The 25,249-nt window shown below is 34.2% G+C and overlaps 1 protein-coding gene across 4 annotated transcripts in view; it reads right to left on the reverse strand.

The window, feature by feature from the left end:
* IBTK (inhibitor of Bruton tyrosine kinase) overlaps positions 1 to 25,249 on the reverse strand; it is an 89,035-nt gene that overhangs the window by 16,653 nt on the left and 47,133 nt on the right. For 3 of the 4 annotated variants that reach the window (XM_065911345.1, XM_065911343.1, XM_065911341.1), the window contains 9 exons: positions 23,584 to 23,685; positions 20,997 to 21,114; positions 18,165 to 18,225; positions 12,705 to 12,826; positions 11,003 to 11,115; positions 8,945 to 9,093; positions 7,199 to 7,362; positions 6,027 to 6,119; positions 5,334 to 5,477 (listed from right to left, as the gene is read on the reverse strand). In XM_065911345.1, the coding sequence (XP_065767417.1) occupies positions 5,334 to 5,477; positions 6,027 to 6,119; positions 7,199 to 7,362; positions 8,945 to 9,093; positions 11,003 to 11,115; positions 12,705 to 12,826; positions 18,165 to 18,225; positions 20,997 to 21,114; positions 23,584 to 23,685 (1,066 nt within the window). The remainder of the gene's footprint in view (positions 1 to 5,333; positions 5,478 to 6,026; positions 6,120 to 7,198; positions 7,363 to 8,944; positions 9,094 to 11,002; positions 11,116 to 12,704; positions 12,827 to 18,164; positions 18,226 to 20,996; positions 21,115 to 23,583; positions 23,686 to 25,249) is intronic. The other variant, XM_065911344.1, reaches the window with a different exon arrangement.

The following is a 25,249-nucleotide window of genomic DNA, read 5'->3' on the forward strand; positions in this document are numbered from 1 at the left end:
ATATATATCTGATTGACCTAACCACCAAAACACTTTTATATGCATCATCTCATTTAATCTTTACAACAATAATCCTTAAAGTATTTTCATCACAACCTAAATTTAAAAGAACACAACCAAAGCTGAGGCCTTTGAATGACCCTCAGATCACTAGAGATAAGCAGAACTGGGATCCAAACCCAGTCCTTAATGATCACAGAACTCATGCTTGGCCATCTAGTCTATCACTGGCTTCAATAAGAATCAAAATAATACTCCTTATAAAGTGCCAAAGATGACACAGATGGAAGGAAAATGATGACTCACACTTAGTTTTGTTAGTATATGAGCTAATAGGCATCTATTCATAACAAAATCAGCTGAAACCTACCAAATTTCTATCTGCTCAATAATTAAATACAACTGCTTCACATAAGGTTTTTCTTAGGAAAAAACTCACCAAAATAACTCAATACATGCTAAATAAATCAATCATGTGAACATATTACAAATAAAGTTACATTTTATTTATATACTAATGGTTAATATTATACAATGCTTAAGGTGCTGTTCTAAATGTATTTCATTAACTGTTTACTCTTCACAATACCCCTGTGAAATAGGTCCTGTTTTTAGCCTATTTATGAACAAGATAACAGAGAAAAATTAAATAACTGATCTGACAGAGTAAGACTGGAAAATCAAACTAAAGACTTAATCTGAATTCACACTGCTACTAGGCAATAGATCCACATTTTAAAGTTCAGGCAAAAATAAATAAATAAATAAAGTTCAGGCAAGGCTGACTCCTGATTACCAGGCTTAATCACTATACTACTATGTTGACAAAAATCATTCACCCTATGTAAAATTCTTAAATCAAATGAGATAAATTTTCTTTACACATTTATCAGAAATATGACCTACCAAGGCATTTACGTTAAAGATATTTCTTGAAAAGGAACTTACCTGACTGACTTTATCACAAAATTTTCCCCAAAGCACATACATGTGCAGAACATTAAAAAATTAAACACAAAGAACCACGCCCCATTTCCTTACCAACTCCCTTCTCCTCCCCAAAATACACGTACCTGAAAGCTTCTACCGGCAAACAATGCAATTGTGCTATAAAGTACTTTGTATTGTTAGTCCCTAGGAACACTTCTGGCAAATACTCTGCCAAACAAATCTGATGAATGTCGTTTGTAAGTAATTCATGTCTCTAAATACAGAAACTTCACAATCATCTGTATAAAAACCACAAGATGTCAAATTACCAAACTTTGGTAATCTGCAAACTTCTAGACGTGGTAAATAGTGTACACCCTAAAAAAAAATTATTTCTTTCATAGCTATTTATGATAACATATCCTTAAGAATCAATATAGGTAACAATGCTTACTTACAAGATATCTTATATTCACGTTTATTAATCATGCATAGTGGCTACTTATAAATCGTCTTATACAGACTTCTTTAAATGAATTCTATTACTCTTTCCACTGATCATGCCATAATTTGAAACAGTGTCTGATGTCTGATTTCCCACAATTTTACTTTCCTAACTCAAAGGCTCTGGCTCTTTTCCATTTTAGCAGCCAGAGAAACTTAAGAAGCATTTGTAGACATTTGTAGCCACATAAAAAATTAATCAACATTTTTTTTCTCAACTAAGGAAGCTCTAAAAATTGTGCTTTAATGAGTAAAATTTCTAGCTAAAAAATTAAAGAACTGAACTTAGTTTATAGGTTAGCTCAAAATGGAATTTGGAAGAAGTTATATTCATACAGCCAGGCCACAAAGATCATGCATTCTTCCACTCAAGATGGCTGGTGAGAAATGCAGTTTTATTTCTCCAACTAAAATAAAGGATAATGAAAAGTGATCAACTCCCATATACACTTGGTAGTTTCACAACAGATTTAAAAGTCAACTGGTTAGAATTTCATTGTAATGCAAAAACCAGTTATTTCTCCTATTTAACATTGTCACACCTAATTGCATGCAGCAGGAGTACTGTTACATACTAGAAGTCATCATACAGACTAAATGAAGGAATGGGTGAACAAACTAAGTAAATTCCCTATCACAACCAGAAGTAGACTTAAAGGGCTAATTTGTGATTTGCTAAAGAATTGCACATTAACCCTATTATAAACTAATTAGCCTCCAACTAATAAAAATAAATGAAAAAAAAAAAAGTTGATGTTTAGTTGCTAAGTTGTGTCTGACTCTTTTACAACCCCATGGACTGTATGTAGCCCACCAAGCTCCTCTGTTCTTGGGATTTCCCAGGCAAGAATACTGGAGTGGGTTGCAGTTTCCTTCTCCAGGGGATTTTCCTAACCCAGGGGTCAAAACCACACCTCCTGTACTGGAGGTGGATTCTTTACTGCTGAATCACCAGGGAAGCCCATTATTAAGATAAAAACAGAATAAAAACATCCTTTAATAATTAAGAAAAATCACATTAGATGATTTATCAGGAGATGAACATGTCCCTTTGAGAAGTAATTGAAAAAATCACTATAGCAATGAATATATTCCATATATACAATCTGTAAATCAAATTAAATTAAAATGCTAATTTATTAATTTTCTACTTTTTTCAAAGCTGAGCAAACTTTAAACTCTACCAACTTTATTTAGACCAACATTTACAAGAGATATCCTCAGAAAAACAAATCTATTCCTTTTTTTTTCCTAATATGATTTCTAGAGAAAATAGTAAGGAAGAAAGCATCAAATAGTATACAAGCTGTTCCTAAACTTGGATGTTCCTAGACATGCTTTACACAATTAATAAGAGAGCCCACCAAGTAGCCAGTATAACGTATCAAAAAAGAACCCACGTCAAGGCACTTCACTATGAAATTTAAGAACACTAGAGAGAAAAAGGGGGGAGGAGGAAAAGAAACTGGTAACATATGAAGAGTTAGGAATTGGAATGGCATTAGACTTTCCAATGGAAATAAGAAAAAGGAACTCTACAAATGATTTCCAACTCAGAATTCTGTTCCCATCTGTCAGTCAAGGGTGGCGAGAATAAAAACATCTTCAAAGTTATAAGAGCTCCAAAAATGTACGTCCTATACATTCTTCATCAGAAAACTACTGGTTTTGATGTGGAGTGTGCTACCTCAAATCAAAGAATAAACCAAGAAAGCAAAAAACACAGCCTCTAGGAAACTGGGGACCGAACACTGGAGGGAAGCAAAGGAAATCCCCAGGATGACAATTAAGAGAAACCTCAAGATCCCAGTAGTAAGCGTGCCTGAAAAAGGCCTAGTTCAAACTAGAGAACTCAGAGTTCTAAATGAAAATGGTTCCAATAAAAAACAAAAGCCATAAGTTAGCTGGGATGTTTCCCAGTAAGGGAATTAGTTATTCCCGGGAAAAATAAAGGCATAAAAAAGGAACCAGAGTCATACGATGGTTCTGTTGTGAATCTTAACCAGTCAAAAGAGAATTTTTTTTATTGGGGTTGGAATGAACTCCAGTGTTTGAAATAGATTTGAAACCAAGAGTTGGATTAAGTCTATTAGTTGGATTTCCCAACTCGAGTAATCATTGTTTTGTTTCTTCTCTTGCTCACTTACTTTTTGTTTTTAAATAAGGAAGCCGGTTGATGGCACGGCTGAAACTGTATTTACTAAGCCCAAAGCTTCCTCAGGCGTCCCAGGTGGCACTAGTTGTAAAGAACCTGCCTGCCAAGGCAGGAAACATAGGAGACACGGGTTTGATCCCTGGGTCAGGAGGATCCCCTGGAAAGGGAATGGCAACCCACTCCAGTATTCTTGCCTGGAGAATCCCATGGACGGAGGAGCCTGGTGGGCTTCGGTCCGTGGGGTCGCAGAGTCGGACACGACTGACATGACAGCAGAAAGCTTCCTCATGTACTTAGTTAACTGGCTCAAATAGCAATATATTTAGTATCTTGAGAACGAATTTAAGAATTTTTTTTTTTGGTCTTTTCCATGCTTTTGTTTAGGAAAAACATTAACTCTATTTTAACAGCTACTCCATAAACCTAACAGAGGCAGTGATCAAATTACTTTTGTATATTGCCTTATCAGAAACTAGAACATGCCTTGCATGTAGAAGCTACACAACAAATACCAATGAATTGAAACATTCTACTAAACCCATTCCCTCAAGTTTTACTCTTTTCTTTTTAAATTGGGTTTTCTCATCTTTCTTTTTTCTGTGATCAAGTTTTAGATTTACTAGTGGTTCTGACATTTAGTCTTCCTGATAGCAATCAAAATAAAATGAGTTGATATTCTCTTCAAAATAATTTGCTTTTTAATTGGGAAAAAATATTCCTTCTTACAAATAGAAAAAAAGTGGCATTAGAAGCAATGAAAGGATCTCCCCATGCCCGCCCCCCCCAATCAAGGGTAATCTCCAGTACCCTCTTCTATGCTTGTGACAGCAATAGGGTTTTTTCCTGCCCTTCATATATCCATGTACTTTTCCTCTAAAATTGGTTTCCATATATTCTATTAGTGGACTTCCTGGTGGTATGGAGGCTGGGGATATGCCTACCAATGCAGGGGACACAGATTCAATCCCTGGTCCAGGAAGATTCCACATGCCACAGAGCATCTGGGCCTAAGTGCCACAACTGCTGAAGCCTGCATACCCTACAGTCTGCACGCCACAACTACTGAGCCCACAACGCCACAACCAGAGAAAGCCCATGCAGACCAATGAGGACCCAGTGCAGTCAAAAATAAATAAAAATTTTTTACAAAGTCTATTATATTAGTTACCAAAAAAGGAGGATGGGAGGGAAGTAGGAAGTACAATCTATTTAACATATCTCAAAATTGCCATGTGAACTCTTCGGAAATGATTCCCGCTAATGCTGCATTTATGGTTAAATTCTAATGGAGAAAACTATATAACATATTGTTAAGTAAACAGTCCTGCTTAAAAGTGACCATGACAAGCTATGATAACAGAGATATTCATGATACATACAGGGAATGTGCAAAGAAATTAGGGTGCTAAAAGAGATTTACTTTTATCAAACTTCTCCATGATATATATTATTTTTTATTAAAAAAAATGAAAAAATAATGCTCTCAAACTACTTTAGCAATAAACATTAGTTAAAATACCAAGAAGAAATTTTATCTACACATATGAAAAAATTTGAAAATCATGATATACTTGTCAAAACAAACAAAAAACTAAAGCATTTCCCGAGGTCTGATTCATAACATAAAAGCTAAGGGGGAACAAAATATTTGAAAAAACAGGAGGAGGAAAAAAAAACAACCAAAGCCAAGAATCACCTTAAAAGCTAATGTACAAAGCTTATTTTAATAAAAATTAGAGCATACCATGCATTCGCTGGCTTGGGGCTTTTTGAAGGAGCACTTAAAGCTGTTTCCATGTTATTCATTCCTGAATTATTATCTTTGGTAGTCATTGCAATCATTTTTCGTTGCTTCTGAGAAAGTTTAACTCCATGAGAAATCATTTTTCTAGAAATTAAATTAAACCAATCAGTTTTACTGCTTCTGAGAAAGTTTAATTCCATAAGAAATAATTTTGCTAGAAATTTCTGCTTAAGATTACAGGTAATTATATTGCTTTGTGTTTATTTGATGAAATTTTACTATTACTAGATCAAAATGACCACAAGTTTCAGCAGTGACCATATATATATATACATATATATATAAAATCAGTTTATACTACCAAGGATAAAGTAATAGCTACAATGAGCCTTTATAATAGCGTTCATCACACTTGTATCAGAAATAGCCTATAAGGATTATTTTAGAGGCCAATTTCTGGCATATAATATTGTATTCCACAAGAGCTGGACTATCAACCCAACTCAATCTTTAGCATGTACTTAAGAAATAATGTTATGGAGGCTAAATTACCTATCAATAGAAAAGAGCTTAGAACTAACTTTAACATCAAATGCAGAAAAATAATAGGAAAGGTCCAGTAGGTCTTTCTAATTCCTTAGGGCAAAACTATAATACAACATGTTCTTTCCTTTTTATGATTTTGTAACCAACCCCAAATTTGTCTTTGGTGTAGTTCCACATTTTTGTCTACTTTCTTCAATTTGCATGATGGTTCTGAGATCCACGACAGGAGGGCTGACAGGACTAAAAGACATATAAAAGCTACTTTACAACCCATTCATTACTTTCTACCTAAATATTACTGAAACTGTAAGTTAAATATAACATCATTAATGAGAGGACAATTTAGGTCCATTTTGTCAGCTGTGGTCAACTTCAAAAAGGATAAATGAAAGCTTCTTTTATATATACATACATAATAATAATTAAAATGTATCTAAGGTCAAATGTTAAGTGATACATGTTTAATAAAGCAGTCTAACATTAATGATTAGAAGATGCTTCCAAGTGTTCCCACAAGTATGTTTACTTAGGCAAAAAATTTTGAAACTACTTTCTGACTATCTTAGATCATGAACCATCATATACCAGGACATCATAATCTTTATTCCAACTGTGCAATAGAGCATATTTCAAAATATTTACACAAATGGTCCAAATGATAACTAGGCAATTAACAGTTTTAGCCTATAATAAACCATACTAGATAATAAAAAATGAAGAACAACCTCAATAAGCATTTTGAAAAAAATACTGTATTTTAATTATATTTACTCCTTCAGTTTTAAAAACTGGATTTTCTAAATAAAATAATGGACAGAATATATAGGTAAGGTAAAACTACAGTATAACAGTATAACTAAATTAATATCTTCTGACAATAACTGTGAACAACAACACATTTTATGAGATCTTAAATACCCTTTAATGTGCTAAAGAAAAGATAAAGGAAGCCTATAAGAGACAAAATGGTCTTCCTGAGTGGGTGTTTTTACTAATATGCACTATTCGTTAAAAAAAAAAAAAGGTGATATCAAGTCACTGCGTGCATGTATGTGTTTGTTACAGAGGATTTACTAGTATTCACTAATGACACTACAAAGGCAACTATATTTTGTCTGGAAAAAAGAGCCTATTTTAGCTGGTTAGTAATTTGTATGCACTTTAGCTGGTAATTTGTATGCAGTTAGATCATTTCCTCTATGTTAGAAATTTATATTAATGTTTTTAAATGTGCTCCATTAAAAATTTTCATTTGACTAAGAATGAATGATATTTTTGCCAACTAACAAGTATAGTACAGAACAAAATAAAAATCCTACCTGAAAGAGCCAGAAACCCAACTGGAAGAGCTTGTAGTATCAATTCTGTTACTGGGAATGGGCTGTGGAGCAGTTATTTTAAGTACTGGTGATTTTTCCCATGGTTTTAAATCTTCTCTAAAGTATGTAGGAGGTGTACCATTAACATATGATTTAATTTTCCCCTGGAGGTAAAAAAAAAAAAAATTTTTTTAGTTGAGTAGTAATAGGTACCCCTAGCACAGCAGTTTACACACAGTTGGTACTCAGTAGATACTGGTTAAACTATATTAAAGAATAAAATTTTATGACAGTAATCATCTAGCACTTTTAAATGTCACACAATTCACTCTGAATATACTTAAAGGACTCTGAATAAAATGAAAGCCAAATAATATTGTTACTTCAAAAGGGATGCTACAACTATTGCTATTAAAAAAGGTCAAGGAAGTTACCGAAATAGTTATTTCCACTGCAAGGATAGATTCTTCTACTACTGCTAGAAAGGCACTTCAACCTTCCTTTAAACCTCAAATGTCTTCCAGGCCAACCTTAGTGTAATATGAATTGCCCCCAAACTTCTACTCTACATAAAATATTTTAATAAAATTTTGTTTTGTATCAGTCCTTGAGGCCTGAGACTCTTAATAAAGGGTACATTTTCTGAGGTCTCACAAATTTCTAGATATTCTGATATATTTTGTGAATGCAGAGAGGTTAGAAAAAGATTATATCTGGTAAGTTAGATGTTTTCATTCCCTGTAGATTAACAACTATGGAATAAAATGTTAAGAGATGTCTAAAATATGGCCTCCCCAGAGTTCACCAGACTAGGAATTCAGCAGCTTGGTGTCAATTATGCTAGACTAGGAGAAGAATTCCATTTCAGATTGCATTGTTCTAATTATTACCATGAAGGAAAGATATTAAACAGATTTTGCAATTCAGCTCATTTTCAAAATCATTTTCCTTGGGTTTTAGCTGTGTTAACTGACATTCCAAAAAATAAATTTCAAGTAATCCAGCCATGAATATACAGGTGGTGCCACTGGTAAGGAATCTGTCTCCAATGCAGGAGACACAAGAGACATGGGTTCCATTCCTGCTTCAGGAAGATCTCTGGAGTAGGAAATGGCAACCCACTCCAGTATTCTTGCCTGGAAAATTCCATGAACAAAGGAGCCTGGTAGGCTACAGTCCATGGGGCTGCAAAGAGTCAGACACGACTGAGCAACTACACATACACATATATTTCAACTGCCTATACAGTATTGCTATACTTTACATCAATATTATATTTAATGTAGAAAGATTAGAAATATAACATCATAAACAGCTCAACAGTGCCATTAAAATCTTTAAGAGTAGAAACATTAGGCAAATTTGAGAAAATGAATACTACATGTACTATGTCACTAGTTTTATATATATATATATTTCATAAACCAGTTAGAGGAGTGTTTTAGAGTAAAACACTTATAAAAAAGCCAAGTAAAAAAATGCTGGGTTCTTAGTAGCTCAGCTGGTAAAGAATCTGCTGGCAATGCAGGAGACACCGGTTCAATTCCGGGTCAGGAAGATCTGCTGGAGAAGGGAAAAGTTACCCACTCCAGTATTCTGGCCTGCAGAATTCCACTGTATAGTCCATGGGGTCGCAGAGTCAGACACAACTGAGCAACTTTCACTTTAGAGTAAAAACAATGAAAGACTAAACCGTCGCTAGACTAGAATTTGAAGAAAATAGTGCATTAAAAAACAAAGACAGACCTCAGACTTCTCTGAATGAAATCCCGTTGTAAAGTCAGGAGACTGTACATCTCTAGGACTCCCCACTCCCGCATAGCTTCCTTCAGAGTCCGATGTCAGCAGCTCTGGAAGAGACTCCACAGAATCGGTCTTACCAGACTTTAACAATCCTAAAAGGTAAAAAGTTTTAAAACATTTAAACACATATACATTAAACATATATGAATTACATTTAAAGAACCAAATAATTTAATGAAGTAAAAAAATTGAAATGGAGGTTTTAAAACAAGTTTTATTCATTTCAACTACATATCAACTATGAGGAAGATTGTTATTTGGTATCTAATGTAAGAAGTGACTCAGAATATTTTCCCCCATAAAGATAAAAAAGGAAGGCAAAAATAAGTAAACTCTACTCTTTCTATAAAAGAGTCTATTTACTAGTGGAATGTTCCCTGAAGTCAATTATAAATTAATCTAATAAATAACGTCTTCTAACTTTAAGGATCAACACAAAAATTAAGCTGTCACACAACCATCCTTGATGAAATTAGCCTCATACTCAAAATTTCTTCAAGAATAGGTCTTTTTTTTTTTTTTTGGCCCCTATTAAATTTAACCTTTCAATCATTATTTACTTTGGCCACAGAAAGAGTAGTATAGCAGGAAGAATACCAAAGGGAAATCAAGAAAATAAATTCTACTTCTGTCTATTACTACCTGAAATCACGTAAAAGTTTTCTGACCTTGCTTCAAGTTTAAAGGAAGGGGCATAAATTAGTTCACTACTAATGTCTCTTCCAACTCTGAAATGCTATGACTCTAACACATGTGCTAACAATAACATCATTTATTTAAAACAAACCAAATGTCTGCTTTTTCCATAAACCTTTTAGGTATTTAGAAAATTACTAGTTCCATGATTGTCTATCCATTTAAATACCTTCCCATCAATGTACCTATGCTTCCTTCTAAGGATGTGAGGTAATTCATGTAACACAGAGAATGAAAAATCACAGAATTTTAAACTTGAAAAGGTCCTAAAATAGGAATCAAGATATGTAGTAAATGAGAAAGACCTTTATATTAGCTATCTTTTTAAATATCTTCTTTATTACCTAAAGCAATTATTCTTCACATTATTTATCAAACATGTCAAATACCTCATTTGTGCTTAAGTTGTTTGTATAAAGCTGACTGACTATGAAAGAAAATACTGTGGATAGAAATTGCACCAGTTTGTCTTACTGCTATAGATACACCTACTATTCTTTGAAGCCATATTGTACTGTCATTATTTGTTTACACTTCAAATTTTTATCTAAAGAAACTTAAAATTTAGGTAGTTTAATTTAGATCTAATCAGATGAATCTACAATATAGGGTAGTCTATACCACCACTAGCCTTAACTTCTGAAAACAGAACAAAACGTTGTGAGGGGTTGCTACTCTAGTGTAAAAACACTAAAAAAAAAATTAATAAGCAAAGACAATGTCAATCTTAGTAAGACATTAGATTTTCTTTTACATTAAAACAAAAAAGGCTATAAAAACATTTTTGGACAAGTAGGGAAATTTGAGTGTAGACTGTAACACTAGACAGTATTATGAATTAATGTCTTCCAAAGTCTGACCCTCTCCCACCCATCTCCTATCAGCAGAGATCTGATATGGCCGAGCCAAGCGGAACTGTGTGCATGAGATATGGGCAATCTTTCTACTGTCTCTAGGCTTGAAACACTGCCCTGTTCTCTTACCACGTCAACCTGCCTCCTCTCCTTAACTAACCTCTTTACTCTGCAAGAGCCAGCCCAGCTATGGCTGTCCTCTAACAGATGTGTCCTCTAACAGATCTCAGGCTGCTTTGGGTGCCTCTCCTGTTCTCACAGAGCAGGTATCAGAGTACTTAACCACAACACACACCATTTTCTGTGGGCTCCCTAAGACAAGGATTATCTGGTTCTGTAGACCCAGCAAATGGCATGTAATAGTATTCAACACATGTTAAGTGAATTAGATGAGGAACAGAGTCGTGAAAGATTACATCAGAAAATACACCCTCAAATAGGTTCCACTAACCTGCAGATGGCGGACTCTGAATAATATCTGAAAGATTATAACCTCCAGAACTATCTGACCGTTTACGTGGCTTCTTTTTCGCTTTTGTTTTTGTCTTCTTGAACATACTTTCCCTAGAAAAAAAGCAAACATAAAAGTCATTTTTAAAAAAGTTAAGTTAGAGGTAAACAGAACAATGAAATTTTGAGCAATGGAATACAGCATTTTGATCAAACAGAAAACACAGAAGAATACACATGCTCTAGAGTCCCATTTATCTACGTGGCCCAGAGTTCCACTAAACTTCAATGTGATACTATCACACGGTAACTAGTATTTCTGTGAAAGTCAGAAACAAGGTGGTATATATGAAAATACTTTGAGAAGTAAAATACTGTACATGTTCACATACAAACTATTATAATCTATGATCTGGAACTAGAAATATTTGGTGATAATTTTTAAAGCATTTCATGGGATGCTGTAAGCATTATTAACCAGGAAAGGGAAAATAACACTATCTATGAGGACTACAAGTATCTTATCTCATCTAAAAATAATAAATCTCATTACATAATTTATCCCCAGTTAACACAGGTCAGCTATGAATACTATTATTTTGTAAAGGATAATATACTTAAATCAGTGTTAATTTTATGATCACTTTTAATGTGGTAACACATCATACATCCAAGTCAGACATTTATAAATATCAAGTAGCCCAACAGGTATCATCAAACTCCAGAAAAGAGGTTAAAAAAATTTCCTGGAACCAAGAGGAACTTTTCAGAGAGCAACATAATTGATTATTATACATTTACATATATATACATTCATACTTATATGTAGTAAATTACTTGAACATACCAAAATTTTAACAGGTCATTTACCAAGTAAAGGGAAAGTAATTCTATAACCAGCTGGTAAACTAGCCTAAAACACAGGCTGAAAATTCTGAACCTGACTTGTCAAACAGTCAACAGGGAGATTATGTAGAACCTGGGATATTTTATCAGAGGACTCCCAAATGCCAGGCATTATAGGTCATATCTCTTGAACTAGTAGGGTTCTCTAATATACTGGGGGATCCAGAGGAATGGCTGATGAATCCACTCGGTTCACCCTCCCCAGAAGGCAAACCTTTTCTCTTCTATCAAGATGGAGGTGAGGCACTTACTTGGATCAGGAATAGATCAATGCTTTTAGAAAAATTCTCAAACAGTGCTCTTTTTGAAATCCAACCAGGTACACTAGTCTTCATAAACCTAGTACCTCTAATTCTTAAGCCTGTCAATAATTCTGTTTTGTCTTTTCTGTTCTAAGTCACTATTGCTCAACAACCACTTTCTAACTTCCAAAACATTAACATCTCCTGACTGACATTCACTGTTCTCTCTACTCTAGCACAACATGCCTTTTTCATTTCTTTACTATGCTCTCTGCAGGGTTTGGAAAGGTACTAAGATAACTGTACTTATTCAACCCAACATATTAAACTGGAAGGCTATATTCCTATTATGCTTATGCTTAATTTTGTTATATCTGCAAATATTAATTATGCAGTCATATCAAGACTAAGAATGAACATAAATACCTATTTTCTACGTTTTCACATTTTCTTTCAGTGGCAGTACAAAAGTGCCAACAGTGTCCAAGATTGGGAATGGGGGAAGGAGAAAAGAAACAGAAAAAAACCCCAAAAAACCCCAAATCTAAAGCTTACGAGTAATTCTGTTCCATATTTACTTCTTCTTTCAAAAAGATATCTCCATCTTCTACATCCAAATAGCTAATATCTGGTCCATCTTGATATGGTGTAATGACTCTTCTCTCCATTGCTGGAATCTATAAGAAAAAAGATGTTACTTTTTCTTATAAATTCTATTAAATGTGTAGAGGAATTACATCACCTACCTTTCTCTCGCCCCTTCAATCTACAACCAGTAAAACAGCCAGAGCTCAAGAAAGGTGCTTCTGTCCAACACTAGGACACCAGAGGTTTCCACACATCTGCACGTCTAAAGGTGCAGGCTGGAACACACAGAGGAAGGAGGCAGAACCACTAAGAGTGGAGTCTGTGCCTGCAATCCGGGGCCTCTCACCATGGCAGCTGAGTCCACAGCTTCAGAGAACCGAGAGGCAGCAGGTGAGGCGGTACCCACGTCTGTAGCCTCCTGAAAGGAGTGATGGTGCTCACAACCCCAGGTCGCTGGGTAGCAGTGGCAGTGGGCCCTGGAGGCCAGCCCTCTACCCCCACCTCCCACAGTGGCGGAGCCCAGAAACCTTACACAACACCGGACACAGTAGAGACACCTGTGAGACTGCTCCTACCACTCTCATGCTCCTCCTCCCCCCATGCAGAGGAGACCGTCACTCAAAGAATCCCAGACGCTGGGGAAGGGCCCCACATCCCAATAATGACTGCAGCTCTGGCAGAAGAAAGGCAGTAAGGATCAGGGAGGCACAGAGGGAACAGGCAAGGCACTGACACACTTCTCACTGAGCCAGTGGAAGCCGGAAAGTGCCAACTAGAAAATACAATCGGACGCAACTCGGGGAAGAAACCAAAACCTTGTGTTATAACGCCACCTACTGGGAAACAAGAGTAAGGACTCCAACTTCCAACCTATCATCAACTTCAAATGCACCTGCAGAGGAATAACTCATCAAGCACCGTGTACAACCACAATAACACTGTACCACAAAAAAGAAAATAATTCTCCAGAAACCAAACTGAATCACAGAGTGTTTCAACATAACTGAAAGATAATTCGAAACAGTTGTTAACTCAAGGAGCTACAAGAAAAGTCAGAAAGGTGGTTTAATGAGCTCAGGAATAAAATTAATGAACAGAAGAAATCCTTTACTAAAGAGAAACTCTAAAAAAAAAGAAACAAACACTGGAACTGAGGAATCTAATAAATGACATAAAGAATGCATTAGAAATAGAAATAGACAATATACTAAAGAATTAGCAAGCTCAAAGATAGATTTTGAAATGATACAAGTATAAGAAAAAGAAGGAACAAAATACTAAAAAATGAAGAAATTCCTCAAGACCTATCTCTTTTAGGAAGGATGACACTAAGGTAATCAGTAACCCAAAAGGAGAAGAGAGGGAGAAGGCAGCAGAGCGTTTATTTAAAGAAATAACAGCTGAGAAAGTCCCAAATCTGGGGAAGTAACTGGATATACAAGTACATGAAATTACCTCATACAAAATGACCTTCTCCAAGACAAGTAATAAATAATAAGATTGCTAAGAGTCAATAGCAAGATTTTTAAAGGCAGGCAGTGTAAAAAGGACAGTGGCCTATAAAGAAACCTCCACTAGGCTATCAACAGATGTCTCAGCAGAAACGCTACAGGCCAGGAGGGAGTGAAATGACAGTCTCAGCATATTAAAAGATTAAAAACTGTGAGCCACGAATATTCTATCTGGGAAAGATATCATTTAAATATGACAGATAAAGGCTTTCTCCAACAAACAAGCTGAGGGAGTTCATCAACATTAGACCTGCGTAACAAGACATGTTGAAAGCAGTACTTTAATAGAGACAAAAGTAAATAAAACTTTGAGCAAGATGATAAATAGAACCAGGAAACTGTAGAGCATAAAGGTTAAACAGAGAAAAAAAGAAAAAGAACTATAAGCCATTCCTGTTTGGTAGCAAACTCACAACATAAAAAGGGATAATTTGAGAAAACAAAAACATAAAAGAGGATGAAAAAACTGAACAGGTAAAGGAAGGTAACCAGCAGAAAAAAGATTTTTTCTATTAGCTGTTTTTTTACAAAGCTCAGGACAACCACAAAACTTTATCCTACAGAGCAGAGATATGAAACATAGAAAAAGAAAACACTGAGAAAAAGAAAGAAACCTCCACACTAAAATGACAAAAACACAAGGAAAAAGAAACAACGGAGATGTCAAGCAACCAAAAAACAAAACATAAAATGTCAGGACCAACTCCTCATCTATCAATAATCACCCTAAATGCAATGGACTGAATTCATGAATCAGAAGACAGAGACTGGGTGAAAGCACCAAAAAACAAGACTAGCTCTGTGCTACCTCCCACAGACACACCTCAGCTGTGAGGCGAAACACAAGCTCAGAGTGAAGAGATGGGCTACTATACTCCAAGCAAATGGCAGCAAAAAAGAAGCAGGTATAGCCGTCCTCACACCAGACAAACAGACTTCAAGCCGAAAAATGTAACAGACAAAAAATGGTCAGCATACAGTTATAAAGAGGACAGCTCATCAAGAAGACATTGAAGTTACTAATGTATGTGTACCTAACCTAAGAACTATAAAGTATATAAAACAACTATTAACCAACCCAAAGGGAGAGAAATGACAGCAACAAAATAATTGTAGGGAGTATTTACCACCCACTTACATCAAGAGATGGGCTTCCCTGTAGCTCAGCTGGTAAAGAATCCACCTGCAATGTGGGAGACCTAGGTTCGATTCCTGGTCTCCCTGGAAGATCCCCTGGAGAAGGGGAAGTCTACCCACTCTGGTTTTCTGGCCTGGAGAATTCCATAGTCTGTATAGTCCATGGGGTCACAAAGAGCCAGACACGTCTGAGCGATTTTCACATACACATCAACAGATAGATCAATCTAGAAGGAAAGTCTACAAGGAAACAGTGGCCTTTTCTGCATCTCAATAGATGCAGAAAAAGCATTTGACAAAATTCAACACCCATTTAGGATAAAAATTCTCAATAAAGTGGGTATAATATATGAAAAATCCACAACTAACATACTCAATGGCAAAGTATTAAAAGCTATCCTCTAACATCAGGAATAAGACAAGGATGCTGACTCACCACTCTTATTCAACACAGTATTAGAAGTGCTGGCCAGAGCAATTAGGTAATAAAAAATAAAAGACATCCAAATTGGAAAGAAAGAAGTAAAACTGTCACTATTTGCAGATGACATGATTTTACACGCATATAGATACACTACACATTCCACCAAAAATCTGTTAGAAATAACAAATGAATACAGCAAAGCAAAGGATACAAAATCAACATACAAAACCCTGTTGCATTTCTATACACTAAGAATAAGCTATCAAAAAGAAATTAAGAAAACAATCACATTTACAATAAGAACAAAAGAATAAAACACCTAAGAAAAGATTTAAACAGGAAGGTGAGAGATCTGTACATCTGTACATTGAAAACTAAGACACTGTCAGAAGAAATTCAAGAAAATACAAATAAACGGAAAGACATTCCAGTCTCATGGAACGGAAAAATTACCATATTACCTAAAGCAGTCCAACTCAATGAAATCCCTATCAAAATCCCAAGAACATTTTTCACAAAAAATTCTAAAATTTATATGGAACCAAAATAGATGCTGAATAGTCAAAGCAACACTGATTAAAAAGAACAAAGCTGGAGGTATCACACACCCTGATTTCAAACTATATTGCAAAGCCATAGTAATCAAAACAGCATGATATTGACAGAAAAATAAATACAACGATCTCCAAACAGAATTAAAGTTCAGAAATAAACACTTGCATATATGGACAACTAATTTACAACAAAGGAGCAAATATACAATGGAGAAAGGACAATCTCCAATAAATAGTGCTAGGAAAACTGGACAGCCACATGCAAAGCAAATTAAACTAGACCACTATCACACCACAGACAAAAATTAATTCACACAGCGAATTAAAGGCTTTAGTGTAAGACGTGAAACCATAACACTCCTAAAAAAGAAAACATAGGTGGCATGCACTTTGATATGAGTCTTGCAGTATCTTTTTATTTTCTCAGTCAAGGAAAACGAAAACAAACATAAATCGGATTACATCAAACTAGTTTCTACAGAGCAAAAGAAATCATCAAGTGGGAAGAGAGATTTGCAAATGATATATCAAAAAGCAACTTATATATATGAACTCAATGATATATTTAACAACAAAAAAACTGTCTGATCAAAAAATGGACAGGAGTTGAATATATATTTTTCCAAAGACATATAGATGGCCAACAAGCATATGGAAAGATGTTCAGCATCATTAATTATTAGGAAAATGCAAATCAAGACCACACTGAGATATCACTGTACACCTATCAGAGAGCTAGGGTCAAAATGACAACACAATATCACGTGTTGGCAAGGATGTGGAGAAAAGGGAACTCTCGTACACTGTTAGTGAGATTTTAAATTGGTATAGTCACTAGAGAAGACAGGATGGAGATTCCTAAAAAAATAAAGAACAGACTACCATATTATAGCCAGGTACTGCACTTCTGGGTATTCATCCAAAGAATACAAAAACACTTATTCGTAAAGATACATACTCCCCTATGTTCACTGCAACATTATTTAAATAGCCAAGATATGGAAGCACTGTATGTGCCCATCAAGGGATGAACAGATATAGAACCTGTGTTATATGCATTTGCATATATAAATACACACACACACACATACGTATACATACAATAGGATACTACTCAACCATGAAAAAAGATGTAATCTTATCATTTGCAACAACATAGACCATGAGGGTATTATGCTAAGTGAAATAAGTCAGATGGAGATAGACAAATATTGCATGATTTCACTCATAGATGGAATATAAAACACTAATAAACAAATAAAAACAAAATAAATGAATAAACTAAACCCCAAATTCCCTTTGTACAGAGAACACAGTGTGGTTATGAAAGGGAAAAGCAGGTGGTGAAACAGGTAGAAGGGATCAACCATATGCTGACAGACAGAAGTTAAATTCTTGGTTGGAAGCAACCTGCAGGGTACACAGAAACAGAAATATAATGCTGTCCACATGAAACTTATACAGCATTATAAATCAACATCACCTCAATAAAAATAAATAAAGTCACTAAAAGCCCATGTTTTTATAATTTCCAGATCTTTGCTAAATGAAAAACAACAAGACCCTGAAGCTTTCCATAAATTCCATTTATAAAGGAATTTAAATAGACATTAATTTTATCATTGGACATCTTTAATTTTGATTATCAGGTTTACCTGTACAGTGGGTACCTAAGTCTCATGACCTCATTTTCAAAAGATCCTAATGAATCAGAATTCATTAGGAATTTGTTCTACTGAAAAGTTGGGCCAAATAAACTGCTTTACTTGATACTGTTAACTGAAAAAAAAATAAACCTTACCATTTTCCGGTAAAACACAGAAAGGTCCTTCAAAACACCATCACTTAAAACATCAAGAGATCTAAAAAATAAATTATAAAATTCTATCTTAAGACTCAAGTAATTTAATACCTGGTAAGATTTTCAAATATATAGAGACATTTTACATAGTTGAATAAGTAACATTTTTTTTTTTAAATATATCAGCAGCAACAAATTCTTTTTGGAAGTATGTGTGATTATATATTTCAAATATACAGCAAACAGACAAACATACTGAATAAAACTCAAGCAACTCTTACAAATAATAGAAAAATATTTTCTATCATAATAAAGTATAAATTTTCAACTTTCATTTTCCACAAATTAAAATCCTTAAAGAGTAATAATTATATAATTATATGTACTATATAATCATATGTAATATATAATTAATTATAGTTAGCATAATTTATTATAATCCTACAAAAGAGGATTATATTGATAGAACAATGGCCTATCAGGTACCTGAATTCTATCTAGAATTATCACTGTTTCTAATCATCTACATTATCTTGAGCAACTCACTTCATCTCTCTAGGTTTTAAGATCTTCATGTATAAAATGACATTTGGACTAGTTCAACTGAATTCAAAGAGATTTCAAGGAATTTTACTGATACTTTGAGGCATCAGTAAAAATTTAAATCAGTTTTCATTCTAAAGTATACTTCAAACCTTTTTACAACTAATATGAAACATGGAGAAGGAAATGGCAACCCACTCCAGTGTTTCTAACTAGAGAATCCCATGGACAGAGGAGCCTGGTGGGCTACAGTCCACGGGATCGCAAGGAGTCAAACATGACTTAGCAACTAAACAACAATGTGCAACAAGCATATTCAAATCTGTACCATACCATTTTTTTTTAGCATTTAAAGATAATTAACTTGTAATGTGACATCAGTTATTTACATGCAGCTCTCCTTTCTTAACATCTATTTGCATATTTATTTACACTTCTGAGAAACACATATTTGACTAGAAATGTTTACATTTATACAAACAAATCTTTATTTTAATGAAACTTATGCAAGTCTACTTATGTAAAATTATTCAACACAGCACATGTGCCACCCTTAATACTTCAGCTGACAAATTTGTCACAACATAATAAATGAAAAACAGTAGTGTGATGCATCATTTTCCACATCATATTTTATTTTTCATATTTTAGATATGGTGTTCATTTCACACTGTGGTTGATTCTTATCTGACATATTAAATGAGCTTAATTTGGCGATAATGAAAAAAAATGGCTATGATTAGAATTACTAATGTCAGCAAAAATAAATGAATTTGTTCTGAAACCTTTGTTCCGACAATAAAATACCAGAGGCATTTTAAATGACATTGTCTAACATCCCATACTATTAATTTGTATTTAGAAAGCATTTTGCACCAAGTAACAAAGATTAAACGGCCATAAGAATTTCTTCTAAATAGACCCTAAATGTCAATTATTAAGAATCTCTTAGTGATTCACCTTTATAAAAAAGTAGAAAACTTTTATTTCAAACATGTTTTGAAATTAGTTTTATTAAAAATCATCCTTTGAAAGGTTAATTATCAAACAACTGTTACCACTTCTAATTATATGAATCAAGGTTTTTCTTGATTATTTGCAAAAAAAGTTTCATGTGTTTTTTTCATCCTCATATGAGGATATAAAACATCGACTTTATAAGGTTTTCATAAAAATTATGAGAATCCATACAACACCTCTAGAATGCTGCCTGGTACATGGTAGTATTATTATCACTATTATTATGTAACTATTATTGTATTACTACTATTAGTTATTATTAATAACTACTTTTATGGCAATAAGTGTTACCTATTATTACAATTAAAACAAAATACAGAATTATACTGGATACTGACTTTAAAAATGCAACTGACACCAAAAACTCTAATCTGAAATTTCTGTATTCACCAAAAAGACTCATCTTCTTATACTGAAAAAATGTAATAACATCTTGACCTTACACTAAAAAATGAATCTGTAAATTTATTTCATTAAAAAAGTCCACTGCTAAAATAGTTGAAAAGAATGGGATTAAATTTACTAAGATTCTTCTAATTCTAAAATGTCTGTGACTCCTAAATCATTAGCATTTATCAAATTCCTTTCATCCAGTAAACAACAATATAACATAAAATATTAGCTTATAACATAGGATATAATGTTTAAATGTTTAACTTGTAACATGTGTCATTTTTCATAATGAATATTTCATTACCATCAAAGCCTGCACACATGTACCACCTTGCAATAAACCAGACCAACTAAATTTTTCAGGCCATCTGCTGCACACTAAGTTTGACCAAAGAATATGTAGTATAGGGAACATCTTAAAAGAGAATAAATACAAAGAGAAAATAGAAATCAACCAGTAACAAATTATATGCATAAATATATGTGAAGTAATTAAGTGCTGGCTTAATTAGTATTACAGATAGTTTCCAAAAGCCAGGTACAACTACATAGCTACAAATTAGCCTAAACAAGCAGAGAGATATGAATACATATACAAATATATTTGTGATAATATTGTCCCATAACCTTCCAATCAGAATGTAAGCTCCTATAACACTGAGGGCAAGGATATTGTCCATTTGTTCACTGTAGTATTGTAGCAATGGCTGGCATATATTAAGCATCCAAATACAGATGAAATGATTAAATGTCTTACATTTTCACTTTTTCTACAAAGTTAGGATTTATTGTTATTCACTTTCAAATTACTAACATATTTGCTATTATACATAAATAAGTGCTTTTGCAACAGTCTGTATATAATACTCAACCTACCTTGCTTCAAGTAAAGCTGCCATATTCAGTCCAATAAACTGTAAACAAGAGAGTTTCAATTGTTCAGCATTATACATTGCTGCAAATTCCAGCAGCATAGCAGCATTCTTAAGGGTAACTACAAAGGAAGAAAAGATCTATAAAACAAGATGAAAGGCATTTTAACTATAGCAAATGAAACACACTTATTTCTTAACTTGTCAGGTTTGAACATTTAGAAGAAGGAAAACTGAAAGTACTGTCCTGCCAAAAAAAAGTTATACTAGGGCAAATATAGAATTTATTTTCCAACCCGATATGCCAAAGTAATTTTAAATGATTCATTATGAGGAAAAATAAACACACACAAAATTTCAAGCAAAAGAAAATAGAAAAGGTGCATTATAGTGTCATCTAAAAGTAAACAGTAAGAGCTGACAATCTTCCATCTAAACTTTTTGGAGTATTTTTAACTTTCACTGATAAACAACACTCCTTTTCATTTACATGTCACAGAATAGTTATTTCCTCTTCTATAAAACTAAAAAGATATACTTATGACTAAGAGAAAGTGAAGGAATCATTCTATAAAATATATTTATGTTAAATCAACTATCAGACTTTATGTGAATATATTTACATATATAAACACAAACTATATATTTAGAAAATAAGTACATTTAAATACTACTATATTATCATTCATGCCAGTGCACAATCTGGCATACTGCACAAAAGATGCTAGATTTTGTTATAATCCTTGCAACTGTATATACGAAGTGTGTTTTACTAGAGACTGTCCAAGAATATTCTCCTTACCTAACATGTAACTTAGCTTCTGAAATCCCCTTTTCTTATTTACTCTGAGCCCCAGCCAACAGAAAAACACAACTATTTTCTACACCTGGCTTCCTCCATTTCCTTTCTCTTTCTCTCTTGTAACTCAGTCAAAAGTTATATGCAGACAATAATGACCTCTGCCTCACTCAGGACTGACACAAAGTCTCAACTAATGATGAACCCAAAGTCCCCCATTTCACAGAAATAAAAATGAATCATATAAAAACTTTATAAAGAGTTGTTCAGCTGGTTTCAAGGACAAGGACTGCCCAGTAAACAGACAACAAGGTTCTGTTGAATCCTTCTCTTGCTAGATTCTAAGATGATCAAGAAATTCATTAACAGGGGCAATTGTGCAGCAGGAGCCAAGAAAGAATATCCAAAGGATAACAGGAAAGTAGACCGAACAACTGAAAATATCCTCAATTTCTATATTTTATATCTACTGCATGTTGTGTCCTTTAATATAGAGCTGGTCCTCCATACCAGCAAGTTCCACACACAGAGGACCAGCTGTATTCACTGTATTAATACTATACTATTTTACATAAGGGACCTGAGCATTCACAAATTTTGGTGTCTGCAGAGGCTCCTGGAGTCAATCCCTGTGACACTGAGGGACAACTGTATTTCCTTTTTCTGGCTTTTAAGATCATAGCTGTTGCTCTCTCTTTGATAACCAAGAAGAAAATACTCCACAGAACTCAAGTGAGTAAATAAGATACCTGAGCTAAGATAAACTATTAGCAAGTACAAATCAGAAAAATCTAACAGGAAATCTCTTCACACTTCCTTAAGAGGCAAAGAAGGAGAACAAGGATAAGATTAGAAAGCCAAGAAACTTTTGTTATCAGGCTAAGGAAATTTAACCATTATCTCAGAGGAAGCAATTAAAAACATATGAATAGGAGAAGACACTAACCACTTCCTATAGGAAGATTAAAGAAAGAGAAGTCAGAAGAGAGAAAGAGGACTTAAAAGACTACTATGACACTACACAGAAGGGACGAGTAACAGTGATCTCAACTAGCATAGTGACAGGGAGAAAAAAAAGGTGGGGGAAATGTGATCGACATAGTTAAGAGACTGACTGGTTTTGACAGCTGCAATTTGGATGTAAGGCACAAAATGATAAAAAAAATAACTTTGGCTTCCAAAGTTCCGTGTTAGGATGACAGTCCTGCAAATAACTGAAATAATAAGCAGAGAGAAAAGTAAGAGCTTCAAAAAAAGAGATGCTTTTGATCAAATACATTGATGGGATGGTTACATAAAAATTCCAGCAAATATAATTCTCTGGCAGTCCACAGGTTTGAACTCTGTACTTGCACAGCCAAGGACACAAGTTCATCCCTGATGGGGAAATAAGATCCCATAAGCTGTACAACGTGGCTTAAAAAAAAAATTCCAGTAAATAACAGGGTAGTTAAGTGTAGACTTACAGACCAGGGCAAGTGTGAAGAATTTCCACTTTCAAACTCTCATCCTTCAGATTGCAAAATAATTTCATGCCATCTTTATTATTCAAGTTTTATGATATTTCAAAAAAATTAACATATTTCAATTATAAAATTTACATGTATTCACATATTAACATCTGTGAAATAAGGATGTGCTTACAAATGATGACAAGAAATAATTTTAACTGTCTTGACATTTTTCATGATATAAAAACAGGCATTGTACTTAAACTGCAACATAAAGTCAATAAAATACCATAAATCCTGAACCTGTGAAAACACTAAGATTCTAATTCAAAATTACTCACGTTTTTCAGTTAATGCTACTTCACAAATTTCTTTCAGTCGAGATATGAGAAGCTGATCAGCCACCACAAGAACACTACAAACAAAATCCACATTTTGAGATTCTGGAAAAAAAAAAAGTGTCACTCATACTATTTTGTAAACATTATACCTAGAAAAAAAGTCGAACTAATTAAGATACTACAAAACACTATAAAAGAGAGGTAAGATGATTCGCTTCTAAATGTTGAAATTGTAAGTATGATAAAATATTTCTATCTATAGGTAGAAAACTGTTTAAAAAAAAAACAAACCCAAAACCATCAAAATGCCCTGATTTACATTAGGACCATAAAATGGGCAATTTGAGTAGATCTCTTTTAGTCTAAAGGGCTAGAATGCCTGCCTTATTTAAAATCTCCCATTATTGTTACAGAAACTAACAGGGGGGGAAGTCAATTCTCATCATCAAAGATAATATACAGGTATATGTTAAACACACACATATAGCGAGGGACGACAGAGGTGAATAAAGCTCTTAGGCTTATTTAAAATGAAACTGGTCATCTAAGAGTACTTTTAAACTATAGAGAAGTTCCTTAATTTAACATAACCTTGGTCCAGTGTACTATTTATGACTTTAACCAATGCCCCCGAGTCACTGCCAGAATAGTAATATAAATAGGAAGAAAAAAAAAAAAAACCACCATAGGAAGCAAAAAATGGTTAAAAAGAAAAAAATTAAAGTAGAAAAAACATTAAATGAGAGGTGAACTCACTGTAAATGGCAGACTAAGGACATCAAAAATTCTTTTCTTCTACCAAAGCAATGAGAATTATTACAAAAACTGAGCAAAAATCAACTCTTTCAGAACTCTAGAAATTAGCCAAAGGCTCACAATAATCAGGGCGTACTGACTCCAAAAACTTGGCTGAATCTTGCTAAGAACAGTGAGCTTTGGGACACCCTGGCTCCTCCTACTCAGACCCTACTCTCCTCCATTCTCAACAGTAGTCCTGAAAGCCATCACTCCTGCAATCATGGGCTGAAATAAGCAGGTACAGACACTGGAGGTGAGAGAACAGTTGTGGGGCAACATTATCAAATAACTGTTATTATTTAAGCTATCTGGCAGTTTCCTGGAAACCCCACTAGTAGGGGTTTATTTGACCTGACTCAAAGCTCTGTGTGAAGAGCCTCAGAAAAGGGTACTTATTAAAAACAAATAGCAATTGTTTAACACTGAGGCTGTCCAAGACAATGATGAGGGGCAGAGCAAACAAGAGGCAAGCAAAAAAACTTAAAAAGAATAGCTCAGGGAGGAGATGTTGTCAAGACTGAATGTTTGTGTCCCCTGAAAATTCACATGGTGCAGTCATAAGGGTAGGGCCCTGATCTGACGAGATTAGTCTTTCTAAGAGACAGAAATCTATCCATATTTCCCCAAAAAGCTGTTCCACGTGTGTGTGCTCTCTCACTCTTTCTCCATATACACTCACACACAAGCGCTGAGGAAAAGCCAAGTAAGGACATAACAAGAGGCTTGTTACACAACACAACAAGTAAGGACACAATAACAAAATTATACACAACCTGTGTATAAGACAGGAAGAGAATCCTGCCAGACAGACCTTGGTCTGAGACTTCTAGCCTCCAGAACTGTGACAATAAATTTCAGTCTGTTATTT

The sequence above is a fragment of the Muntiacus reevesi genome, chromosome 19 (genome assembly GCF_963930625.1).
Source record: "Muntiacus reevesi chromosome 19, mMunRee1.1, whole genome shotgun sequence".
Taxonomy (NCBI): Eukaryota; Metazoa; Chordata; class Mammalia; order Artiodactyla; family Cervidae; genus Muntiacus; species Muntiacus reevesi.